Source organism: Tenrec ecaudatus, chromosome 13 (assembly GCF_050624435.1).
Source record: "Tenrec ecaudatus isolate mTenEca1 chromosome 13, mTenEca1.hap1, whole genome shotgun sequence".
NCBI lineage: Eukaryota > Metazoa > Chordata > Mammalia > Afrosoricida > Tenrecidae > Tenrec > Tenrec ecaudatus.
In genome coordinates, this window is record NC_134542.1 from 52,021,686 (window position 1) to 52,047,812 (window position 26,127).

At 44.3% G+C, this 26,127-nt stretch overlaps 1 protein-coding gene across 1 annotated transcript in view; it reads right to left on the reverse strand.

The window, feature by feature from the left end:
- The window catches only part of ITGAV (integrin subunit alpha V), a 105,830-nt gene extending 98,285 nt beyond the window's left edge, over nt 1–7,545 (reverse strand). Inside the window, exon 1 of the mRNA XM_075529823.1 lies at nt 7,100–7,545. Within this exon, the coding sequence (XP_075385938.1) occupies nt 7,100–7,284 (185 nt within the window). The 5' untranslated portion in view covers nt 7,285–7,545. The remainder of the gene's footprint in view (nt 1–7,099) is intronic.
- Nucleotides 7,546–26,127: the final 18,582 nt, after the last annotated feature.

Consider the following 26,127-nt stretch of genomic DNA (forward strand, 5'->3'; position numbering starts at 1 on the left):
GATCATGCCCGTGGTGGGGGGGGGGGATAACCATTGCTGCACATGTGATTGGCAGGAATGAGTGATTAAATGAACAGCAGTTAACAACAATGGAAATAGGGAGTTGCTGGATAATGCAAATAGTTACTGGGCTCAGCTGTTAAGCAAAAGTCAAGAGGCGTTAAGTTCATCTTGAGGTGTCTCAGAAGAAAGGCATGTAAACCAACTCCCTCCCCCCAAATCGGAGACCCAAAGGAGCACAGCTCTACGCTGACACCATGCGTTTGCCATGAGGTGGCGGCAATTCAGTGACAAAGGGCAAATAAAAGTAAAGAGCAGAGATGAAGGCAAGAAATATTAAGAATTTCTAGGACTTTCATCGGTGACTAATATTGGGGGAGTACAGAAAAGACAAAGAAAAATAGAAAATGAAGAGAAATACAAAATTGTTTCTAGGGCAACAGAGAAAATGATGGTGCCATTAATAGGCAGCGGGAGGTGTCACTCATATTTTTTGGCAAAACTGAGATCATTTTTCTCGAACTGAAGTAAAAGGGGTTAACAACAACAACAAGAGCCAGGGCAATCAATTCAATTCCAACGCATGGTGACCCTCTAGTGAGTCTGTGAGACAGAGGAGAAATGCTCAGGAGGGTCGCTCAAGATGCACACTCTTGAGGAAGATGACCGCCTCACAGAGCAGCTGGTGACAGATCCTCTGGTTAGCAATCCAACACTTAACCCACTGCACTACCAGAGCTCCTCTAAAAGAGGCTCTCACCCAGTACCATCTAGACCAGCGGTTCTCAACCTGTGGGTAACAACCCCAATTCCTAACAGTAGCAAAATTACAGTTATGAAGTAGCTAAGAAAATAATTTTAAGGGGGAGGGGGGTCACCACAACATAAGGAACTGTATGAAAAGGTCACGGCATTAGGAAGGTTGAAAACCACTGCTCTAGACTCACTGAAATCCTACAAAGTAGAACAGAACTGCCCCCTTTGAGTTTCCAGGAACAGAAAGCCAGTTTGAACAAATGACCTTGCAGTTAGCAGTCCAAGGTACAACTCACTACACAGTAAAGGAGAAAAAACTTAGGCTGTTGAAGTAGTGAGTCAGAGTTCTACTTTAAGATATAAGTAAGGCACAGCTAAAGCAAAAGTTTTATTAAAGGTTGGCAGGCCTGAGAGTCATGGAATATTCTTAGGGACCTATTGTCACTAAAGCCTAATACCAGCTTGTCATGAGGTCCTGGGAACACACAGACTAGAGTGACTGCCTGATAAAGGGGGTTGTAGAGAATAAATAAGGTTTTTTTTTTTCTTCTTCTTTTACATTTTATTAGGGACTCATACAACTCTTACCACAATCCATACATATACATACATCAATTGTATAAAGCACATCCAAACATTCCCTGCCCCAATCATTCTCAAGGCATTTGCTCTCCACTTAAGCCCCTTGCATCAGGTCCTCTTTTTTCCCCTCCTCCCTCCCCATTCCCCCCTCCCTCATATGCCCTTGGTAATTTATACATCGTTGTTTTGTCATATCTTGCCCTATCCGGAGTCTCCCTTCCCCCCTTCTCTGCTGTCCCTCTCCCAGGGAAGAGGTCACATGTGGATCCTTGTAATCAGTTCCCCCTTTCCAACCCACTCACCCTCCACTCTCCCAGCATCGTCCCTCACACCCTTGGTCCTGAAGGTATCATCCACCCTGGATTCCCTGTACCTCCAACCCTCATATGCACCAGTGTACAGCCTCTGTCCTATCCAGCCCTGCAAGGTAGAATTCGGATCATGGTAGTTGGGGGGAGGAAGCATCCAGGATCCGGGGGAAAGCTGTGTTCTTCATCGATACTATCTCACACCCTAATTAACCCATCTCCTCTCCTAAACCTCTCTATGAGGGGATCTCCATTGGTCGACACTTGGGCCTTGGGTCTCCACTCTGCACTTCCCCCTTCATAAATAAGGTTTTGTATTCGTGTTTAATAGGGCAGTGCAAGCCTTGTAATTCATTTAATGTCCTCTCCCTCTTCAGTGTTACTCATTATAATGTTTAATGTAACTATATTATAAGAAGTTGAAAATTGTCCAATAATTTCCTTTAAAACCTAAACTGTCAGATATAAAAATTAACCTGACTTTGAACTTCACACCATGCCTTTTTTTAAAAATCATGTTATTGGGGGCTCGTACAACTCTTATCACAATCCATATACACATCCATTGTGGCAAGCACATTTGTACATATGTTGCCATCATCATTCTCAAAACATTTGCTTTCTACTTGAGCCCTTGGTATCAGTGCCTCATTTTTCCCCTCCCTCCCCACTCTGCCCTCTCCTATAACCCTTGATAATTTATAAGTTATTATTATTTTGTCATGTCTTACACCATCCGACGTCTCCCTTCACCCACTTCTCCGCTGTCTGTCCCCCAGGGAGGAGGTTACATGTAGATCTTTGCAATCTATTCTCCCTTTCTCCCTCACCTTCCCTCCACCCTCCCGGTATCGCCACTCTCACCACTGGTCCTGAGAGGTTCATCTGTCCTGGATTCCCTGTGTTTCCAGTTCCTATCTGTGCCAGTGTACATCCTCCAGTACAGCGGGATTTGTAAGAATTGGGAACATGATAGTAGGGGGAGGGCTCATTCAAGAACTAGAGGAATATCATATGTTTCATCATTGCTATACTGCACCCTGACTGGCTCGTCTCCTCCCCGCAGCCCTTCTGCAAGGGGATGTCCAATTTCCCACAGATGGGCCCTGGGTCCCCCCTCATTCACAATGATATGATTTTTTTTTTTTGGTCTTTGATTCCTGATACCTGATCCCTCCGATGCCTTGTGATCTCATAGGCTGCACACCTTGCCTTTTGATTTTTCTTGCCCACTAACCTGCCAATCAACTAAAGACTGCAATCTTGTTTGTGCCTCAGGTTCCTCATCTGTAAAAGTAATCATTTTATCTGCTTCCCTACTTCCCCGATGTTTTTGCTCTAGAATATTGTAAGTGTAAATTCTTATAAATTGTAAATTAGGTTTGCCAATGTAAGCTATTATTGTCATTAAATCTGGGATGAAATTTTAAATTTTACCAATCATTTCTCACAAGCATGACTTTAATTTATAGTCTGCATAGGCTGCTTTACATTCTATAAGAAAATAGACATAAAATGATTATGTCGTTTTCCCAAGGTATTTGGACACAAATTTGAATTGGAAGCAGTAGCAGAAGTCCAATGCCTACCTGCTGCTTCCTCATTGATCCAGGCTAATCTTCCATCAAAACAGTATCCAACCCCACTGCGATTTCCTGGATTCTGACTCGCAAAGACCCAATGGGGAGTAGAGCTACTCCATACCAGAAATTCCCTGCCATGGAGTCCGATACAGCTCATAGCAACTTCACTGAGTTTTGTAGATCCTCATGGGAGCAGAGAACAAAGACCAACCTTGCGGTTAACAGTAGGATGCTTAACCTACTAGCTACTAAGGCTCCTCAATCTTCCTTCAAAACCAAAAAAGCAAACTCACTGCCATCGAGTCTATTCCAACTCATAGCAAGCCTGTAGGACAGGGTAGAACTGCCCCCTGTGAGTTTCTCAGGCTGTCATTACTTATGGGCATAGAAAGCCTCATCAGAAACCCCACAGTGCAGCTGGTGGTTTTAAACTGCTGACTTTGCAGCTAGCAACCCAGCCTATTTTAACTGTAGACATTAGTGGTTCTCAACCTTCCTAATGTTGCAACTTTCATACAGTTCCTCATGTTGTGGTGACCCCCAACCATAAACTGATTTTCATTGCTACTTCATAACTGCAATTTTGCTACTGTTATGAATCATAATGTACATATCTGATATGCAGGATGTATTTTCATTGTTTCAAATTGAACATAATTAAAACAGTGAGATTAATCACGAAACAATGTATAATTATACATTGTGAAATATTTATGTGTTTTCCAATGGTCTTAGGTGACCTCTGTGAAAGGGTCGTTCAAACCCCAAAAGGGTCTCAACCAATAGGTTGAGAACTGCTGATATAGATCCTCTTCCCCCTGGAAGTTAATGATATCAATAACATAAAATCCAGAAGGCAACATTATAAATGATATCTTCTTGTACCTTTTTTATGCCAGTGTTTTGCAACTTATGAGTACCATTTTACAAAACTAAGCAAAATGTTTATATTAATCTGTTAAATTTGAAAGAGGCATGGAGATGTAGTGGGTTTATCTGTTGGGCTGCAAACCACAGGTCTGCAGTTTGGACCCACCAGGTGCTCCTAGCGAGAAAGATGAGGCTTCTACTGTACTGACTGACAATGTAGTCTTGGAAACACACAGGGCAATTCTATCCTGGCCTATAGAGAACTCAAGGGCAGGGAGCTCAGTTTTTTTTGTTTGTTTGTTTGTTTGAATGGGTTTTCTTTGTTTTGTTGTTTTTGTTAAATTTGAAGGGCTCAGTAAGTAAAAGTGCTAAACATTGACTTTTTAAAACTCTGTCACTATTTTTCTTTTCAAGTTAGACTGTAGAGTTACTTTTTTATTTTCAAGTTAGGCTGTAGAGTTACAAAGTAGCCTGATTAATTTTAAAATATTGTATGAAATCAAATCTAGTTCAGTTTTACTTATTATTAAAGGCTCATTTGTGAGGCCATACAAACATGTAAGGTCATAGTATATTCAATGACTATAAAGACTACTCAAAGGTTAGCCACTTTGCCTTGTAACCAACAATAAGCAAATAGCTCCTGTCAACAGTCCAATATTACTGCATTGCCCATGGAAATAACACCTAAACTGTAATGCAGCTTATAATGCTTCTTTACACTTAGAGAACTGTGGGGAAGTGTGGGAAACAGAAGACTGGCAAGAGTGTAATGGGATGGATTCTTTGAATCCTGGAAGGCCAGGATTCTGGGTGAAAGGAGGTGTTCACACTTGTGGGCTAGAAATGAGTCCCAGTTACATTCTCATAACCAAGACTGATTCCTACAGTATTCTCCCATAATAGTGCTACCTTAAAGTTACCTCTTACAAGCACATGGCTGATTGCTATCTGGCCAGCAGTTTTAACTCCTTTCCCTGCTCAGGGAACTCTCACTCCCCTTACAAGTGCCCCCAGCACTGGTGTTGTTGCTCCTCCAATAAACTCGGGACCTTTATGGTTAGGGTTTAGCCCACTTCGTTACACATGTGGTCACCTGTAATTTGAGGGCCTTGCAAACCCCATGAGTGTATAAGATGATGATGATAAGACAACACTCTCTCTGCTCGGACCTGGTTCCTGAAGCTATGGTGGAGGTGAGTACCCCAAAACTTTTGTCTGTTTCTTAATTTCTTTCCTTCAATTTCACAGTTTCCCCTTAAGATCCATCCGATGTGAAGCTGGATCTCCATAAAAATTAACAGTATCATTTGCAAAACACTAGATAGACTTTGAAGAAGTCTCTAAGTGTTGACTTTTCAAAATATTTTAACCTGTGCATAAATTTAATTTGAAAGAACACCGTTGTAAACAATTAAAGTCCTCCATACCATAAAGCATAAACTTGAAAATATTTTGAAGCAAGGATGACTAAAACGATTAAATCTAAAGAGAACTTAGTAAATGTTGCCTAAAGTTAATGATTATGCTATCATTTTTAGAAAATCTGAAAAATACTGAGACTGGAAACAAACAAAAATTGAGGTTGCTACATTAAAATAATATCTTGTTTCCATTACTGCATCCATCCAACTATGTATCGCTGTAAAAGCTGTCACCAAAATGAATGCTATTCAGGGACATTCAGAAAAAGTTGCTCTATCAGCAACTTCAAAGTTGCTCTATCAGCCATGGAGAAATACTTAGACCGCCCTCAAATTCGGCATGCAAGTATTGGAAAAATGGGCCTAAGAAAGTACTGAACATCAATACTATACCATGTATGTACTCCCTCCCATAAAGTCAATTCTAACTCACAGAGACCCATAGGACAGGGTAGACAGAGTTCCCCTTTGTGTTTCTAAGAATATTGGATTTGGGAGTAGAAAGCTTCAAAAACAGTAGAAAGCCTTAAAATGAGGAAGACTTTAAAAATATAAATCAAAAAATAGAAACAAAAAAACCCACGTTGTTGCATTTTCTAAGAACTGAGAAAGAAGCCTAAGAACAGATCTGGAAACAAGATTTGAATATCAGAATACAGGTATCAGAAGATACGCATGGTTTAAATACTCATTAAATCGGTTTTCTACCGTTAATATCGATGGGGGTGGGGGTGTTGAGTGTGATGTCAGCGTCCGGTGCAGTCGGCGACAACTTTTAATCCAATAATGACACTACGTGTTACAGAATCTGATGATCCTTGAGCCACGGAACGCTGACAATCAGAAAATACAACTGGATTCATAAGCGCTGCGGCATTCAAAAAAGAGCTGCAGTATTCAAACGACCTGCGGCGAGTGAGAAAACTCAACGAACACTCTAGTTCTTTCTGAACAATGACCTACACAGTGAATCCGAATAAAAAGAACAGATGACACATTCATTTTTACTATTCAACCTCAAGTGTGCGCGGGTCTGACTGTTCTGGAGATAAGACACAATGTACTTTACTACAGTAGGGTCATTTTAGTCATCAGGCTGCCTGGAAATGCGCTAAGTGAGGAGACTCGGACTGCGAGGGAGAAGGACGGGTGGGGGAGGGTTTGCTTAGGAAGAGCTAGAATCGGGAGTGGAGACGTGGAACAGGGAGACCCCAGGAAAGGATAACTGGTACGGGAGCACAAGTGGGGACATGAAATTGACCACGTCCCAGGCACGCGCACCGGCTGCGCCCAACGGGGCTGAACCAGCCTTTGTTTTACCAATGGTCCCAAATTTCGAATGTTGAGCCTAAGAGTGTCACAAAACTCTCCCTGTACCCCTACCCCGAATTTTAAAGCAGGAGGAGTAGGGACCCAGGAGTTCACCTCCCTGGGTTACATCCACGGACCCAAACGCCGGCACGCCCCCACCCCCACTCGCACCCCCGGGCGACCCCCCCCCCCCGCCGGGAAGCGCTGGGTTGGGTGCGCGCCTTGAGGGAACGGGGCGACTCCTCTTCTGAGAGCGGCTACTTACGAGGACGCGCTGGGCACGAAGAAATCCACCGCGAAGCCGAAGTAACTTCCTTCGGGGCCAGAGTATTCGGCAGGACCGTCCACGTCCAGGTTGAAGGCGGCGCACAGGGGCAGCAAAAGTGCGGGCAAGGGGAGTAGGAGGCAGCGAGGGCAGAGGCGCGGCCGCCTCCGCGCCGGGGAGGCCATGGTCGGAGTGCGCGCGGGGCGCCGAGCCCGGAGCAGCGGCCACCCCGCCCGGGCGCTGTGTGCCCGCCGCCCGCCCGCCTCCGCGGCGCGCCCAAACTTGCCGGCCGCCCTGGCCCCGGCGAGGCAGCGACAACGCGGACACACCAAGAGCCGAGCTTCGGGGCGGCCGCCGGGAAGCGGGGCGGCGGGGGCGGCAGTGCGGGCGGCCCTCGCCTCGCTCCCTCTCCGCCAGTCAGGCGCGCGTCTCGGCCGGGGACTGCCGGGTGAGCGGCTCAGAGCCCGGCCCGGGGCTGGGCGGGGCTGGGCGGGGCGGGCCCGGGGAGGGGGCGTCGGGGGCGGGGCGTCGGGACGGGGCGGGGCGTCGGGGGCGGGGCTTCCTCCGAAAGAGGAAGTGGGGCTGGGGACTCGGCCTCCCGCTCCGGCGAGCCCAGCCCACTTCCGCGCGAGCTGCCACCGCCCGTCCCGAGCTCCGGGCGCGGTGCCGTGGCCCCGGGACTCGCAGGACCCCCCCGCCCCCCAGAAGGTGGCCGCTCTTCCAGACCACGGCCTCAGACCCAACGGGAGGTGGCGGGGTCAGATGTGGGCAGGCGCCCGTGCGCCCAGGTCCTGGGGAGCGCTGCGGGGCGCCTCGTCCCCTGGGCTCGCCGAAACCCCGCCGCGGCTCCCGTGCTCCTGCGACTTTAAAAGCTGGCCGGCCGGCGCAGACGCGGTGAGGAATGGTTTCCCTCCCCCACGCGAGCCCACACAGAGAGTGACTTAATTATAAACTTCCAGCATGCTAGCGCAGCCTCTTACAGACAAGTTCAAACTGAGCTGCTTCGACCGGACTGGCAGGGAGAGAATCACCAGTTGTCGTTTCAGATTCATGGAGTAGTCGAAACGTCAGCCCAGTGTACTAGCTGAAGCTGCGTGATTTCTGATCAATACCTCATCGATGAATTCGGTACACACAAAGCCCAGGTTACATGCTGCAAGCCAAAAGACCAGCTGTTTCACCTCAGGAGCCATTCCCTGGGAGAAAGACGTGGCTGTTGGCTTCAGTAACGCTCCCAGTCTGGAAACCTCTTCCTATGCCACAGGTCGACGTTGTCCTGTAGGGTCGCTGTCGTTGCGGTGGTTGTAACCCCCAAACCAGATCTCCTGCCATCAAATCTGTTCTGACCTTGTGGGACAGAAATTGCCTGAGGGTTTCCAAAACTGTAAACCTGAGGAAGCACGTCGTCTCATCTTCTGAGGAGTGGCAGGAGGGAGCGAACAGCAAAGTTTTTGGCTTGCATGCGAATGGTTACACACAGTACCTCCAGGGTACCTGTTTTGGTGGCTTAGGTAGACATAGCTTTGGGACTGGATGAAGGCATAGCCGCATTAAAGTAAGGAATCCCGGGCTTACTGTGGTGTCTCACCATACACGGACAACACTGGACAGAGGCTTTCAGGACCCGAACCTCGATCATTTTCCTTTATATTCCCAATGTCTAGCACTTTGCCAGACCGTCAGCAAACAACCAGTAAAATACTGAATGAATGAAAGGCATGTCAGATGAGTAAGCTTTGCTTCAGAGAAGTAGCTTCCCTACATTGTGAATTGTGTGTTCAAGCATGTAATAAATTAGACAGATAAACAACAGAATCCAACTCACTGCAATTGAGTCATTTCTGACTCAGAGTGACCCTAGAGAACAGGGTAGAACTGCCCCCTTTGGGTTTTCAGGTCTTTAAAGCTTTACAGGAGCAGACAGCCTCCTCTTTGCCCTGTGGCGTGACCGATGGGTTCAAACCACTGACCTTGTGGTTGGCAGCTCAGTATGAAGCCCACTTTACCACCAGGGCTTCTTAATAAGACTGAAAGTATAAGTGTATTGTGTGGATTTTTCAATCCTACTTGAACTGAATAGTGGTTTGGGATATTTTTTCCCCAAAAAATAATTATCTCAAACTTAGCCATATTGTGCTTTGCTGAAGTCAACAGGCAGATTAGGGGAGCAGTGACGTGTTACCTTGAAATGTAGGTAGAACAAAGAAAAGGATCATGGAAACAACTCTCACTGTCATATTAGCGATTCCATCATCGTGCCCAGGGATAAACCAGATGATCCAGAACCTTCCACATGTGGAATTAGTGCAACTGACAAAACACCAATGTCGTCCAACTCTTCTTTTTTAGAGTAAATTTTTATGGTATCTGTTTTTGTTTTATGTAAATATATAATAGCATTTATAAGTTTCCAAGTATTGTTCCCAACTCACCAGAGAAAATAAGGATTCAATTTATAAAGATGCTGGTAATAAAGTCAATGATATTGAAAAAATGTATAAAGTTAACTTACATCTGAATCCATTTATGGCTGAGTTGTTGGAATGCAGGCCCACCAGAAGTCGGAGACTCTGTATGACAAAGCTCCAGGCACGTCCTAAAAAGTTGCAGTTAAGGTTTTTCCTAAAAGAAAGTGCAAACAGATAATATTTTTGGCTGGAGATCCTATAAGAATCAACCCGTTGATTACGAGGTATTGAAGGGATCATGTATCAGGCATCATCAGAACAAAAAAAATCATATCGTTGTGAATGGGGGGGGGGGCAATGGAGTGGAGACCCAAAGCCCATCTGTAGGCCACTGGACATCCCCTTACAGAAGGGTCACAGGGAGGAGACGAGCCAGTCAGGGTGCAGTGTAGTAACAATGAAACACAACTTTCCTCTAGTTCCAAAATGCTTCTCCCCTCCCCTCTCCACTATCATGATCCCAGTTCTACCTTACAAATCTGGCTAGGTCAGAGGATGTACACTGGTACAGATAGGAACTGGAAACACAGGGAATCCAGGACAGATGATCCCTTTAGAACCAGTGGTGAGAGTGGCAATACTGGGAGGGTGGCGGGAGGGTAGAGTGGAAAGGGGGGACCGATTACAAGGATCTACATATAACCTCCTCCCTGAAGGATGGACAACAGAAAAGTGGGTAAAGGGAAACGTTGGATCGTGTAAGACATGACAAAATCATAATAATTGATACATTCTCAAGAGTTCATGAGGGAGAGGGGAGTAGGGAGGGAGGGAAAAATGAGGAGCTGATGTCAGGGGCTTAAGTGGAGAGCAAATGTTTTGAGAATGATGAGGGCAATGAATGTACAAATGTGCTTGACACATTTGATGTATGTATGGATTGTGATAAGAGTTGTATGAGCCCCTAATAAAATGATTTTTTAAAAGAATCCATTACCAGCCAGTTGATTCCAACTAATGTGATCTCATGTGTCACAGAGGAGAACAACTCCATGGGATTGTCATGGAAGCAGCTCGCCAGGCCTTGCTTAGATAGCACCCCTGGATGGGCTCCAACCACCATCTTTTAGCTTAACAGTGGAGGGTAGACTATTGGTGCTACCCAGGAAGATTCTTGTGTTGGTAGACACATATTTCTACTCACTGGTTGCTTGGTACACTGCAGAGGTCATGAGGGTACACCTATACCCTCAGAGACTCTTTTGTGCCTTAAGAGCCTGAGAACTGAACTAGTGCCCAAGAAAACCAAGATAAGAAGGCAGAGAATAGACGTCTAAACTCTGGACCGACCCAGTATGCCCTCTCATACCTCAACTGCTGGCCTCAGAGCAGAGATCCAACAGATCAAGGAGGGGAAATTCTAGAGAATTAGATAAAGGAAAAAAGTCAAAAGAATGGCAAAGGTGTGTCCTGAGAAGGTTTTGTGAACTCAGCTGTCCACCCAAAATAGGCCTGCACACAACTGTGGAAAGCATATACTCTGGAGCCTTCTGTGCTTCCTTCTTTGCTTCATTTCAAATTCACACCCTTTCTATTCGCCAAGTTCCTGGGCTCACTCGGGGGCGTCCAAGGCTGGGTTATAAATGTTGTCATCTTTGAAACCTTCCTCACCAGGGCAGCCATTCTTGACTAGCCAGCTATGCAATTGGCCTTGCCGACCGAGGACATTTTTGCACCAAACATAGCACACTCACTGCTGTGGAGTCAATTCTGCCGTGTCTTACCGTCACGAAGTCATGTTTTGACTCACCGCGACCTTGTACACCTGAGTAGAAGTGCCCCTTAGGGTTTCTGGGACCGGATGTCTTGGCCGAGTCAATAGTGTCATCTTTCTCCCATGGAACAGCCAGAGGGCATGAACCCCCACCTTGTGACTGCTCCCCCAGAGTTTCAACCATTTGCCACCAGAGCGTCTTGAAATGGTTACAAAAAAACCAAAAGCCGACTGCCATCAAGTTGATTCCCACTCATCTCAAACTCACTGGCAATGAGTCCATTCTCTCTCTCAGTGATCCCACAGCACAAAGTAGAAATGCCCCTTTGACCTTCTGAGATGGTTCATCTTTACAGAAGCAGTAAACCTCCTCTTTCTCCTGAGGGGAGCTGGTAGGTTTGAATGACCAACCTTGTGGTTAGCACTTCTGTGTTTCAATCTTTTAGTCACCAGGGCTCCTTGAAGTTTTTATAGGGCATTTCAATTCAGCCACCACTTGCCCAGAATCCACTATGTATCAGTCAGATATGGTGTTCATGAGAGTGGAAAAGCATACTGTATTCTGTAGAGGAAAAAGCTATGCCCCTTCTCCATGGCTGTAATATTATGCTTTAAGTTTCACAATGTCAATTTCCCAACCCAAAAATACAACTTCAGAACTGCATTAAGCCTAATGCCTGTCTTAACAGAGCTAGATAAAATACTGTTGGCTTCTGTGAAGTTGGCCTGTGAATCACGGTGGTCCCATGTACAACATGTTCCCTTCTGAGTCCTGCTTAAATGCCCGTCATCCTCAGGATCAGAAGGCTTTTTCTGGCTATTTTGGGAGTGAATCACCAGGATTTTCTTCCTTGTTTATCTTAGTAGGAAATAGCTGAACCCTCATCAGCAGGATAACAGCAGGCAAACCATAAACACTAGCTGATTTTTTTTAGTTTAAAATTTTATCTCTACCCCTCTGCCTTTGACTTTAAATGCTGGCTCCCTCGGTTACTGTCGTTTTAGCCTCTGGAAACAGTTGATCTGGTTTTGTTCCATTCCTGGTGATCAAATTCCTTGCTTCGCAATGTGGACTGGGGTCAAAAAGACACCATATTCAAACATTTTAAAGAGATTCTTTCCTGGCGCCTAAAATAGGGCAAAGACAAAACAAAGGCAGCCATCCTGGTTGAGGGAAACCATCAACACATATACAGTATGGGCTCCAGGTGGAGTTTGTTACGTCATGGCCGTGGAGTTGATTAAATATGATAGAAAAGTAAAGAATTGCCATGAAACCATGATTGGCGGCAAGGATAATCCATCACCATCAAAAGCAGCACTGTGGGAGTAGAGGAAGGATCATGAGTGTGATAAGGGCTCAACTGTCTATTTAAAACTGTGTGCGTTGGTTTGGCGGCTTTGACTACCTGGCTAGATGACGGCCAGCATATATCGTTCATGACCATGTGACCCGGAGCCATTGTCACCAGGATCCCAATTTGTAACTTAAAGTAGATACCATGTGACATTTTTCAGTAATTTGTTAAGGACAGGACTGGTAAACTCTCCCTAAAAGCCAGAGGGGACAAAATGCCATTCCCTGGGCTTTCCTGGATTTATGATCACTGGCAGGAACACTGGTAGCCTAGTGGGTTAAGCGTTGGACTGTTAACCACAAGGTCAGCAGTTTAAACCCACCAACCACTCTCCCATGGGGGAAAAGGTGAGGTTTTCTGCCCCTCAAAACATTTATAACCTCGAAAACCCACAGGGGCCGTTCTACTCTATCCAATAGGACCACTATCAATCAGAATCTAGTCAATGGGAGTGAGTGAGTGAGTAAGTGAGTGAGTGAGTGAGTGAGTGAGTGAGTGAGTGAGTGAGTGAGTGAGTGAGTAAATGAGTGAGAATTGACTTTCAACCACATTTGTCCTGAGGGCATATTTCCCCTCACTAGGTTTCCCTAGGTTTGTCTAGGCATAACTGGATTGCTGGATTACTCGAATGGCATCTGAACTTCAAGGCTCAAATTGGAGTTAGAGTTTCCATTGTAGACAGCACCCTTCTGCAAACCAACTGCTTTAGAATTTAAGATTCAAATAAAAGTACTAGTTCTGAGACCTTGGGAAAATAATTTTCACATATCTATGCTTCTGTTTTCTGAGAATAACAATAGGCTTAACAGTCCTTGTTACCATTAATAATTCTACGATTCATCACTTCGAGTAATGGGAGTCCTAGGTGTCTTAGTAATAGTTGTGTTAGTATACTCAGTTCTCCTAGTACCCTTTCCATCCTTCCTTATCCAGTCACAAATTCAACCAGGATTCTCCTTGACTTTATGTATTCACAGCAGTTCAGTTTATTACTTCAAAATAATTCAAGAGGAATTTTACCATTTTTATTTCACAAGAACATCAAAGAAATCTAATTAATAACCAACAAAACCCTCTGTAAGCCCCTTCTTCCACTGTCCATTTCTCCAAAGACTTTAATCCGCCAAATTTAGCTAACATTTCTTGTTTGTGTTGTTCGTTTGACTTTCTCCTGCCTCTTCCCTCCAGGCTCTTTGTTAGGGATAGTGATTTGGCCTCTCTGGCTTTATTCTGTGCCACCTTATTTTCCATCTTATATAGATCAGAAAAAAATTCCCAGGCAACCCAAATGATCCCTGGGTTGGTGGAGGAGATGAGAAGGAATCCTGGAATCTTGTCTCTTTTCGGTCCTTGTTTCCTATCTCACCCATTAAGTGCTGGGGTTCTCCAGGTTTCATCCTTGGTACACTAATTTTTTTCATTATAATCATCCCCAAACAAAAAACACACTCGTTGCTAGTGAGTCAATTCTGACTCATAGCAACCGTATAGAACAGAGTGGAACTGCACCTGTGGGTTCCTAGGTCTGGCAATATAAACCTCCTGTTTCTCCTGTGGAATACCCGGTAGTTTCCAACTGCTGACCTATAAACATCCACGGGGTGATCTCATTCGTGGCCACGCTCTCAATGATTACCTGCTACCACTCCCCTCCTCACCATGAAGCTTTAGCCAAACTAAATTACATGCAGCATATCATCACAGGGTTATGCAGTTTTTGTTCAAACAGCACTTTTAGAACTCATCTTTTTAGAAAACAGTAGCCTTCCTCCTTAACCACTTTCCTCAACCTTCATTCATCTGTCACATATAAGTCTACCCAAGGTCCTCTACCTGCCTAACGGCTACTCTACTTCTAAGACTTGGATTAACACCGCATCATCATCTCTATGAAGCCTTCTATGAGAAATCGTGTCTTGTCTTTTGTCCTTTGAATACACAGGGTCTTGGGAATTAATTCCATTGTCCAGAGACTGAACTATAAGGAATATCTTCACCAAGCTGACTCATTATGTGCGGATGCTATACATATGTGTTGCGTGTCTATGAAGTCACTTATAACTCACAAATCTCTTTCGGATAAGTTCTATTTATTTTCCCAAATTACAGATGAAGAACTGATTCACTATTGAATATGTAGCCATGTAGTACAGTAGTAGAATTCTTGTCTTCCGTGTAGAAGACCTGGGCTTGATTCATAATTTTCTTCATATACATCCACCACCAGGTTCTGTTCTTTCGTGCTTCTGCTCCTGACCGCCGTGGCTACTTTTAGTTGTCTGAGGTATTGGTTCCTGTCTATGCTCACTGGTACAGACCAGGATCATTCTCTTGATCATTATATCAGGAGCCCTGGTGGTGTAGTGGTTACAATTTGAGCTCTTATAGGCATGGTCGTCAGTTCTAAACCACCAGCAACTCCTCAGTTTCTATTCCCATAAGTAGTTATACTCTTGGAAACCCTCAGGGGGTCGCTATGAGTCAGACTTGATAGCAGTGAGTTCTGAGTTAATCATTGTATGTTTACTACTATGTTAAAATAGAAAGTGCAATTGTAGTACAACTTTCTTCATTACAAAAATAATCATATATGTAGAAAAAACAAAATTCATAAGAGAGACTGAGTATCTTAATTATCTGGTGCTGCTATAACAGAAGTATCACAAATGGATGGCTTTAGAGAAACTAAGTCTATTCTTTCATAGTTTACAGTGAGGCTGGGAAGCTGAATTCAGTGTTGTCTCTAGCGGGAGGGTTTTCTTTCTTTTGGTTCAGGGGGAAGGTGCTTCCTCCTTTCAATGTTGTGGGCCTGTATGGAGGTGTCAATGAGTACTGGCATCAATATTTTCCTATATCTAGGCCATCCGTAGCACAGGGACCCTGTTTCCAAAGGATCTGCTCTACTCTTGGTTCTTCTACTTTGATAGTATTGCGATGCCTCTGAACTCTATTCACTTGTTTAATCTCTTTTATTTCCCAAAGAGATTTATTCAAATAAATCTAATTTTGAATATTATATCCTGCCTCAGTACCATCACTGCATCCAGTCCTGCCTCATTACAATCTTAGAGCTGTACATTCATAACACATTGAATAATTACATCCGATCACAAAGTGGAATTTGTGATGTTTAATGATGTGTGTAAACTCGACTGGACCATGATTCTCAGTGGTTTGGCGGTTATGATGTAGCCATCTTCCACAGTAAGAGCTGATAGAATAGAATTATTCTATGATGAGATCTGCTGTGAGCAGCCAATCAATTGAAAGGAAGTTTTCTTGTGGATGTGGCCTGCTTCCAATATATATTAATGTTCTGGCGAAGCTCATTTCTCTTGAGCTAGGTCGGGATCTTGCATCTGGCTCCTCAATATTGAACCTCCAGCTCTTTGCACTTGAGGCACAGCCTGCTGTCTTGCAGCCTGACACCGGGATTTGTTAACCTCTGTAGCTTGTGAGTCAGAAGGCTCACAATGTGCCAACCTTGGTTTTATCCACATCCCACACTCAGAAGCTTGCTATCTGTCCTACTGTGTGTTGTAGTTTGTCAGCTCCTGCTCCTCCTTCCAAGAGAAACCTCCAATGTGACATCTGACCCACAGATGTGGAACTTGCCAGTACCTACAACAATGTGAGGCATGAAAACCCTCAGTGTATATGCATCCATAAGCATCCCTGGCTGTACTTCTCAAGAGAATCTAGCCTAAGACAGAGCCAAGGTAGCATATACTTGGATGGAGGAGGGATAGACGCAATTCAATTTATAACACAAGATAACTGATTTTAAATCTTGAGTTTGCAGTTTTGATGACCAAGTTCTACCTCTAAGTGCAGTTTTATATGTAGCACTCAACTTGATGAAAATCAACTCATCTTAAAGCTGCTCACTCACTGCCAGCGAGTTCATTCTGACTCATAGTGACCCTACAGGACAAAGTAGAACTGATGCTGTGGGTTTCTGAGACTCCCTCTTTATGGGAGTAGAAAGCCTAATCTTTCTGGCATGGAACAGCTGGAGGTTTCAAACTGCTGACCTTTCTGTTAGCAGCCCAAGTTGTAACCACTATGCCACCAGGAAGCCTATAGAAAGGCAAGATGAAGGGGGGAAATTAGCTCATCAACCTGAGTGCTTGATACTAGATACTTGAGTCTGGAACATATCCAAGAAGCTCTTGCTCTTGCTAGTAGAGTTTGAGAAAAAAAGACAGGAATATGCAAGGAAAACCTCTGAAACTGAGGCAGTTGACATAAGACAATTGCTGACACAGTTTAAATCCAAACGTTTTGTTACAAGCTTCTGCATCCCTGGGCATGTAGCCTAGACCTCTTCGCATTCACAGCCATAGGGCCTTGGGCTTCAGGCAGTTGGCACTAGGAAGCTCTGGCCTCTGATCATTAATCTTGTCTAACCCTACTGTTGCCACAAGCCATTCTCAGCAAATAAAGGTGGAGTCTGGAATGCAATTTAATCATTATTTTAGAAAAATTAGTGTCTTCAAGAAAATGGCTTGGGGGCCACATCTGAGCTCCTCTTACTGTACAATAGAGAAGAGGAATCCAATTCCACACCATTGCAAGACCAATCGACATAAGGCAAAGATCAGACATGCTTCCACCCCTCCACCCTTCTTTATCCTCTTTTGGTACCACTCACCCCTCCCACAACCTGTGCTTCTCTGCTGGCTGCGTTCAATAACTGTTTGCAGTGTTCACACATAATTCAGATAATACTCAAAATTATGGAGGTTTGGTAGGAAAGCTGACAGGTTACCACAAGTCAGGATCTAAAAGCATTACCAAGATACAATTCTTTCTTCTAAAGCGGCGTTTCTTCTCAGTCATGCTGGAAGGCAGATTTCTCTGGTCCTCGGCTTCTGGGCCTGTGGTACCTTAGCCAAGTGTTCCCATGCACCTTTAACAGTGGTAGTGCCCAGAGGGCATTCTGCTCTGCCAGCCATCCTGCTTGCCAATGGGACTCCGCTGTATTTGTCCTGTGGGCTGGAAACTCATCACTTCGTCTTGTGGTCTTGGCACAGCTCCTCTTCTGTCTCAGGGACTTGGAGCTATGGCCTTTGTGGTGTCTGCTGCGTCTGCCAGTTCAGGCAAGAATCATGCCTGGACTCTGCTGGCTCTTCATGGTCACGATTTTCCTCCTCCTGCTTCTGAGATGGATCCCTCTCATACCCAGGGGAGGGACAAAACTGACCAATCCCTCAGAGTCTTCTATACCTTATTTCTCTACTCCCACCCAGCCACTTGGTGGGAGTTACAAAGACACAAACACTATAGATAGAAGAGCCAAATCAAGTAATTTTATATCATCCTAGCACCTGGCCTCCTCTAACTTCATAAAGGGGAGAGAGAAGAATCCATGTCAGCATCAGCCCAAGGTAGATTCTTCAGACAGGCCTCCATTCTGCAACCTTTTACCAATTCAGACTCAAACCATACGTCCCCAAACCTCTCTTCTCTGCTGGGTTCAACAGCGCATTGCAATGACTACACAGAACTCTTAGATGATTCAGGTGCTTATTAATGTTTATTAATTATGCATCAGAAATGCCCAGGATACAGCTCTTTTATTAGGACAGCCTCCTTTCAGTCGTACTCACAGTCAAGTCTCTCTCTGACCCTCTACCTCTCAGCCATGTATCCCCTTGGCCTCTAGTTTTCTCAGGCAAGTGATTCAAGGCTCTTTTAGTTCTGTCTACTGTGTACCTACAGGCACCCACTCATCAATAAGCATAGGCCTGAAGGTATTTAGCTCTAGTTCTGGGTCAGCAAAACAAACTCCCTAGGCTGGTGATTCTCAACCTTCCTAATGCTGCGACCCTTTCATAGTTTCTCATGTTGTGGTGACCCCCAACCATATTATGTCCATTGCTACTTCACAACTATCATTTTGCTACTGTTATGAATCAGGCGATCCCTGTGAAAAGGTTGTTCGACCCCTGCAGGGGTCAAGACCCACAGGTTGAGAACCACTGCTTTGGGCAATGCTCAGAGACACACTACTCTACCCACAAGCCTCTTGCCAGAAGAAACTCAGCTTTCTCACTTCATGGGCCAGAAAGCTCATGCTCTGTCTCCTGCCAATCGATTGGTTCTGGTGTCTCTGCTAGCACAGCTTTTGTGTGTGTGTGTGTTTTCACCATTTTTTACCATCTCTGGTCTCACAACCTTGTGTCTTAGATCAAAGAGGTTCAGTGCAGGGGTCTCAGGTCTTAAGGATGCATTCCATTCAGGCTTTGTTCTGGATGGCACTGAGCACCCTTTTTCCACCAATGGGATGACTCACTTTAAACTTGGCAGGGTGGCAAAGATGGCGCTGGTGGAGAATACTGAAAGTACCTGGCCTGCTGAAAGGACAAACAAACCTATCTCAGAAGAAGGGTAGCCAGAGTGCTCCTAAGACTTCGTCGTATGTACTTTGGACATGTTGTCAGGAAAGAGCAGTCCTTGGAGAAGGACATCATGCTTGGTAAACCAGAGGGTTACTGAAAGAGAGGCAACCTGAAGGAGATGGGCTGGCATGGTGCCGGGGAGATGGCTCAGGCATAGGAACAATCGTGAGCTCTGCTCAGGGCTGGCCAGTGTTTCATTCTGTTGTGCACAAGGTCACTGTGGGTCAGAACTGACTCAATGGCACCTACCAACCACAAGAGGATGGTGAAACAGACCAATTCCCACATTAGGGGTCCATGGTCCCATTCTTTAACAGTGATTTATTAACATTATTAGTAAGCTCTCCAATCCCGTTGGTGGGGCACAAGCACTTACATTTCCATAGTCCTAGCCTAGTAATTTGCTGGGTATCTCAGACCAGGATATAGATATATTTATTCCCATCAGAGTGCTGGTAGATTCCAAGTCCATAGGTCAAATGCTAAGCTGGGGACTTCTCCTGACCTGTGTAGCATTGGAGGCTGATAAACTCAAGATTGGCAGGAACATAATAGTTCTTCATTTCTTTGTAGTGACTTTGTATTCTTTACAAGGTTGCTAAGCAATTCATGAATTATTTTATTCCTCAGTAAAGCTTTGTACTTTTAATAAGTCAGGAACATTGTTCTACAATAGAGTAAACAAAAATAAAATGTCTATGGTATATTCCAAGTGATCTGACACTTTACTGAACAAATTATCTTCATTTTCAATCTATCTGAATCTTCTACTGGGTAAGGTTTACCTACCCAATATTTTAACCAAAATGTTATCGTTGATTGTTATGAATTGCATAGCCCCAGAATATACATTGTAACTCCTAGCCTCTATGTCTGCAGTTATAATTTCACTTGGGGATGGGTTCTCTCTGTTATATGAAGAGGCTATATCAGAGAGACCAATCACTTTCAAAAGATAAAAGAACAGGTGACACAAGCAGGCAGTTGGGGGAAAGATAGATGCCATGCTGGGGAACAGAAGCTGAGATGAGATAGGGACCTTCCCAAAGAACTGACCCAAAAAGAAAGCTTTCCCCTAGGGCCGGCACCCTGAGTTTATATCTCTAGGTTCCTAAGCATGGAGAAAATGAATATGTGCTCATTAAATACACCACATGCTGTATTTCTGTTACAACAGCCTTGGAAAATAAGCACAGTTATGCATTCATGCAATGAGTTCTAACTTGGCAAGATCTGTCAAAGAAGAAATTTCCAGAAGTGTAATTGAGCAATGACTTTGTGATAGACTAAAAATCATCTTAACCTACTGAGATTTTACTAGAAAGAAAATAATCGTAAGTGGATATTTTGTGGGTCTAATGTGAAATAGGTATTTGAATATGGATATCCCCTCAACAAAATCTCTTCACAGCTCCTGACTTCCACATCCTGGTGGGCAGTGAAGCAAGCTGGTGAGTGCCTCCAGGGATTTACCCAGCCACAAGAGCCTGAGATTTCAGGAAACTCCCAAGAAGAACTAGGCAAGTTGTTGACAGCCTCCAGGAAATGGAAAGCATGGGAGCCCCAGTCAAATGAGTAATAATGTCCATGAAGTTTGATAAACAGGCTCATATTTGTGAATGTTGACAATGCACAAGCAAATAAACAAATAGATTCATTGCCATCAAGTCAATTCTGACTCAGAAACCCTGTCAGAGAGCGCAGACGTGCTCCTGTATGTCTCTGGGACTGTAAATATTAATGTAGTGGACACCATCTTTTTCCCATGGAGCAGGTGGTGGTTTCAAACTGCTGACCTTGCTGTTAGCCACTAACGCATAACCCCATATACCACCGGGACACCTTGTGTTGCTTATGGTCCCATAATGGGGAGCCGCTTGGACTTCAGATCTTTCTCCTGCCCCTGTCCCACTGGTCTGGGCCAGGGCACCTCCACTGTGAGCTGAGCGGACACAGTCGTACTTAAAACTGCTTTGGCACCAACCATGTGTTTCACCGATTAAAATTTTTGTATTTCAATAAAATATGAAAGAAAGAAAGAAACTAATGTTTCTTGATGCATTCTTCACATAGGTTTATACAGTTTTGAAGGTGATGTCTCCATCTCTTTAATCCTTGAAAGAATTCTGTGCTCTTTACTTCATACCACATTGACTCATATTCCTTTTCTCTGTTTTTTGAGTTTGAAGAATAAAGCAGAAGTCTGGGGAATATGATCAGGGATGTGGGGGAGGTGGGATAAGGTTTCTCATGGAATTCTTGTAGGACAGCTCTTGCTAGCCTTAAAAAATGAGCAGGTGCATTGACAGTGTAAGCAGTATTCTCTACAGAAAAAACCCTGGACACTTATGAATATATAGATCATATATATGTATAGTAAGAAGGAATATAACAGCTAATCAGTACAGACAGAAGTACAGAGGGCTCAGTTCAACTAATTTTTGTGAAATAGTTAATATACTGAAGGTCCTTCAACCAATGCTGGCAGCTGGTCCAAGGTCAAGGAAGCTGACAGAGGAACCTGCCCTCAGGCAAGAAAAGCAGAGTCAGCCCACAGGCAGCATAGGGCAGGTGGTGCAGCACCTGTCAGTAGCACAGGAGTGTAGGGCAGCAGGTCCCAAAGGAATCTCAAGCTCTGGAGAGGCACACCTACCAACACGATCCACTGACATCATGGCGAAGAAGCAGGTTTTTAAGGTCGCCTCAAGCGCTAATGCTGTGAGGCAAGGGGACACAATCCACGGGCTGGCCCAGCCCACAGCACTGCTAAGGCAAAGGACTAGCGCTGGTCCCATCACCAGGGCGAGAGCGAGAAGGATGCCGGTCTTGGAAAGCATTTATCTCAGTCACCCACCAGTCAAGCTGCAACCTCATTAAACTCTGCCCATATGTTCCTATGGAAGCCTAGTTGGCACAATAAACCTAACGATCACATTGTGGTAATGGGAAAAAATTTCCTTAATGAAATTTTACTTTTTTTTCCCTCTAACGTAGTTTTCAGTTTTCTTAAATTTTTTTCTTAGTAAGTTCAATGTGATTGGTTAAGTCCTTTGAGAAAAATCTACCAGATTATTCCCATGAGATCCCCAAAATTAGTTACCCTAATCTTATGAGCCAGTGGCTCTCAACCTGTGGGTAGCAACCCCCTTGAGGGTCGAATGGCCCTTTCACAGGGGTCGCTCGATTCTTAACAGTTGCAAAATTACAGTGAGGAAGTAGCAACAAAAATAATGTTATGGTTGGAGGTCACCACAACATGAGGAGCTGTTATTAAAGGGTCATGGCATTAGGAAGGTTGAGATCCACTGCTCTAAAATGACCTATTTGCCTTGAATTAAACCAGTTTCCCAGATCCCTTCACAAGCCACTGTTTTGACTGGACCTTTTGTGGGGGTAAGGTGCCCAAACAAGCTGAAGACAAGTGTGTGACTGAGAGAACTTGTGTGCAGCCACCCACTGCTCCCAGAGGCACATTCAAGTGCATTTCGTTTGGAAGAAGCCCATGAACAATCATGTAACCCCAGGGATAAGCATGTTTTACGTGCCCTTGTAAGTTTGAGCTTTTGCAACAGTAAGAAATCAGTCCTTGTTATTTTTTAGTTGAGACACTCCTTCCATACACTAGGAAAAGTTAGGCATGTTCCAGATAAAATGTTAGGGAAAACATGGAAATACATTTGTTCTTTTATTGGTTTAAAGAAAAAGATAGACACAACTAATTGGAAGTTTCCAACACAAATATACAGCTTTTCTCTGGGAACTATCATTTTCCTTTTAAAAGTTTAAGTGAGATGGATTATGTTTAATAGAAATACCTCCTATTCAGGAAGTGTCTTGATTTTTTCTCTCTCGGGAGTACGTTGGTGTCCTAATTCACAAGTGCACTGGCTTCATCTCCTCTTGGAGTTGGTTCTGACTCGTTGCAACCAAATGTACAACAGGATAGAACATTTCCCTGCCCTGTGGTACACTCACCGCTCTTGTTACATTGAGACAATTGTTGCAGCCATTGTGGTAGTCCATCCCATTGACAGTCATCCTCTTTTTCACCAACCCTTTATTCTACCAAACGTGATGTCTTCTTCCAGGGCTTGGTGAGTTTGCCTGGGTTTTGGCTCCTCTTGGAGCACATGTGAAGTGTGAGAGGAAGGGCCACCCTCGCATCTCAGGAGATTTCTGGCTAGAGTTCTTCTGGAGAGATTTTTTTTCTTTCTGCTGGTAAGGCCATTCATATTCTTCACCAGCACCACAATTCAAATGCAACAGTTCTTCTCCAGTCTTCCTCATTCATGTACGCACATGTACGAGATGATTGAAAATACCATGGCCTGGGGCAGAGACGAGTCTCTGTCGATTGGTTGGCCAGGTAGCTGTCTGAGAGGCATGTTCAGTTTTCTGGACATAGACTAGTGAGTGCTTGCAGCACTGTATCAATTAGCAAATAGATAATAATGACACTAATTTATTAAAATTGTGCCATCGCCAACTCTAATTCCCAACATTTTCAATGATGACATAGGTTCATTTATGCTTTTATTGAGTTACATACATTTTAAACTCACGTATTGTCATTGAGTCGATTCTGGCTACAAATCCCAGCAACACTATGTGGGTGGGTCTGGTAAACGGAGCAGAAGGGTCTCTGAGGCAGTAAATCTACAGAGGAGCAGAAAGCCTCAAATTCCTCCTGAGGAACAGCTGAGGGAGTCGATTTGATGGTTAGCAACTGAACTCTAACCAAGTTTTTACTGCCTCAATGCTGCATGCTGGCTACTACACATTGTGGCAGACTTTGCACAAGTTTTAAGAAGGAACTATTTGTCAGGACTCTTTCGACTACAAATGACGATTTCACACACCCCATATTTTTTTTAAAAACATTACTATGAAGTTGATTGCAACTTATAATGACCTTTTATAACAAAGCAGAATCGTTCCTTACTGTTTGGGGCACCAAAGCTTCATGGAACAGACAATTTTATTTTTCTTCCACGGAGTGGTTGGTCCACCCATCTTGTGGTAAGCAGCTTAACATTTACCCTCTCGCACCACCAACTCAACCCAATTCAACTCACTGACATCAAGTCGGTTTCGACTCATAGCAACCCTGCAGGACAGAGTAGAACTGCCCCTGTGGATTTTGGAGACTGTAAATCTCTACGGAGCAGACAGCCTCATCTTTTTCTCTGAGGGACTGATGGGTTCAGACTGCTGCACGGCCAGGGCTCCTTCAACCGAAAGCAAAAAGAGAATGGATTGCTTCACAAAATTAGGAAGCCCAGACTACGTGCTGGCTGCACAGATGAAGTGACACCAAGGAAATGCAGTCTGATCTTGGTCGTTTCCTCTTTTCCTCCCACTTCCTTTCCCAGCTCCACTTCCTCCTTTTTGTTGATCTTACTCTTCTTGCGTATTTCAATTGGTAGGAGATGGTGATTACCTGCAATTCCAGGCTAGAAGTCCTAATTTAGCAGGCTCATCCTGGCTGGAAAAAGGTGCTCTCTTCTCAGATTATTGTATCAATTCAGGTGATGACTCTCATGGACCTTGTCAGGAATAATTGCCTGTCCCTGGACCTGTCACTGTATTCAGGAGAGTGAGGTACCACAATTAGCCAGGCCTGGGCCATGTGGTAATGCTTGAACTATCACACTGTAGTCAACAGAGATATTGATACCGCTCTGGACGGAGGAGTGGCTCCACAAAGGAAAACTGGCAGCGGGGGTGTAAATGAAGCATACATCCATAACACATTGATAAGTAAAATGTCTTGTCCTTAAGAAGTTTATCCAAATGTGGTGAAGAAAGCTGATGGTACCTAGTTATCAAAAGGTATAGCTTCTAGGGCAGTGGTTCTCAACCTATGGGTCATGGCTCTTCTGGGGGTCGAGCAACCCTTTCACAGGAGTCACCCAATTCATACTAGTAGCAAAATTACAGTTATGAAGTAGCAAGGAAAATAATTTTATGGTTGGGGGGGTCACCACAACATGTGGAACTGTATTCAAGGGTCGTGGAATTAGGAAGGTTCATAATCACTGGTCTAGAGTGTTAAAGGTTTGAAGATAAACACGTGACCATCTAGCTGAGAAGCAACCAAGCTAACATGGAAGAAGCACGCCAGCCTGTGTGATCACAAGGTGTCGATGGAATCAGGTATCAAAGACCCACAACAAACAATCATATCAATGTGAATGAGTGGGAGTGTGAAGAAGAAGAGACCCAAAGCATAAACATTTGGACATCCCCTTACAGAAGGGTCACAAGGAAGAGATGAGTCTGTCAGGGTGCTGATAGCACTGATGAAACATACAACGTTCCTCTAGTTCTTTAATGCTTCCTCCCCCCATTATTGTGACCCCAATTCTACCTTACAGATCCGGGTAGACCAGAGCATGTACACTGGTACAGATAAGAGCTCACAAAGGGATTTCAGGACAGATAAACCCCTCAGGTCCAATAGTGAGAATAGTGATACCAGGAAAGTAGGGGGAAGATGGGGGGAGAAAGAGTGAACAGATCACAATGATTAACATATAAACCCCTCTCAAGGGGACGAACAACAGAAAAGTGGATCAAGGGAGACAACGGTTGGTGTAAGACAGGAAAAAAATTGATAAATTATCAAGCATTCATGAAGGAGAGTAGGTGAGGGAGGGGAATGAGCTGATACTAAGGGCTCAAGTAGAAGCAAATGTTTTGAGAATGACGATGGCAACATATGTACAAATGTGCTTGACACAATGGATGGATGGATTGTGATAAGAGCTGTAAGAGCCCCCAATAAAATGATTTTTAAAATATAAAGTTTATCCAACGTAACTCTTAGAGCTCATCTAGGGGGGAAAACAAACCCACGTTGAGTCCAAAACTTAAAATGTATATTGCAATTGCTGTGATTATACTTTATTTTTCCAGACTATCTCTTACATTTCTTATTATTTAAATCTATTTTGTTCGTTTCAAATAAACCATGAAACTTCTTTGGGCACTGGCACAATACGTTTGCAATTCAATGAGTGTTGGCTCAAAATCTTTTTCTCAGGCCTGTGAATAAAGTCTGATCATTTGGACCCACCAGCCA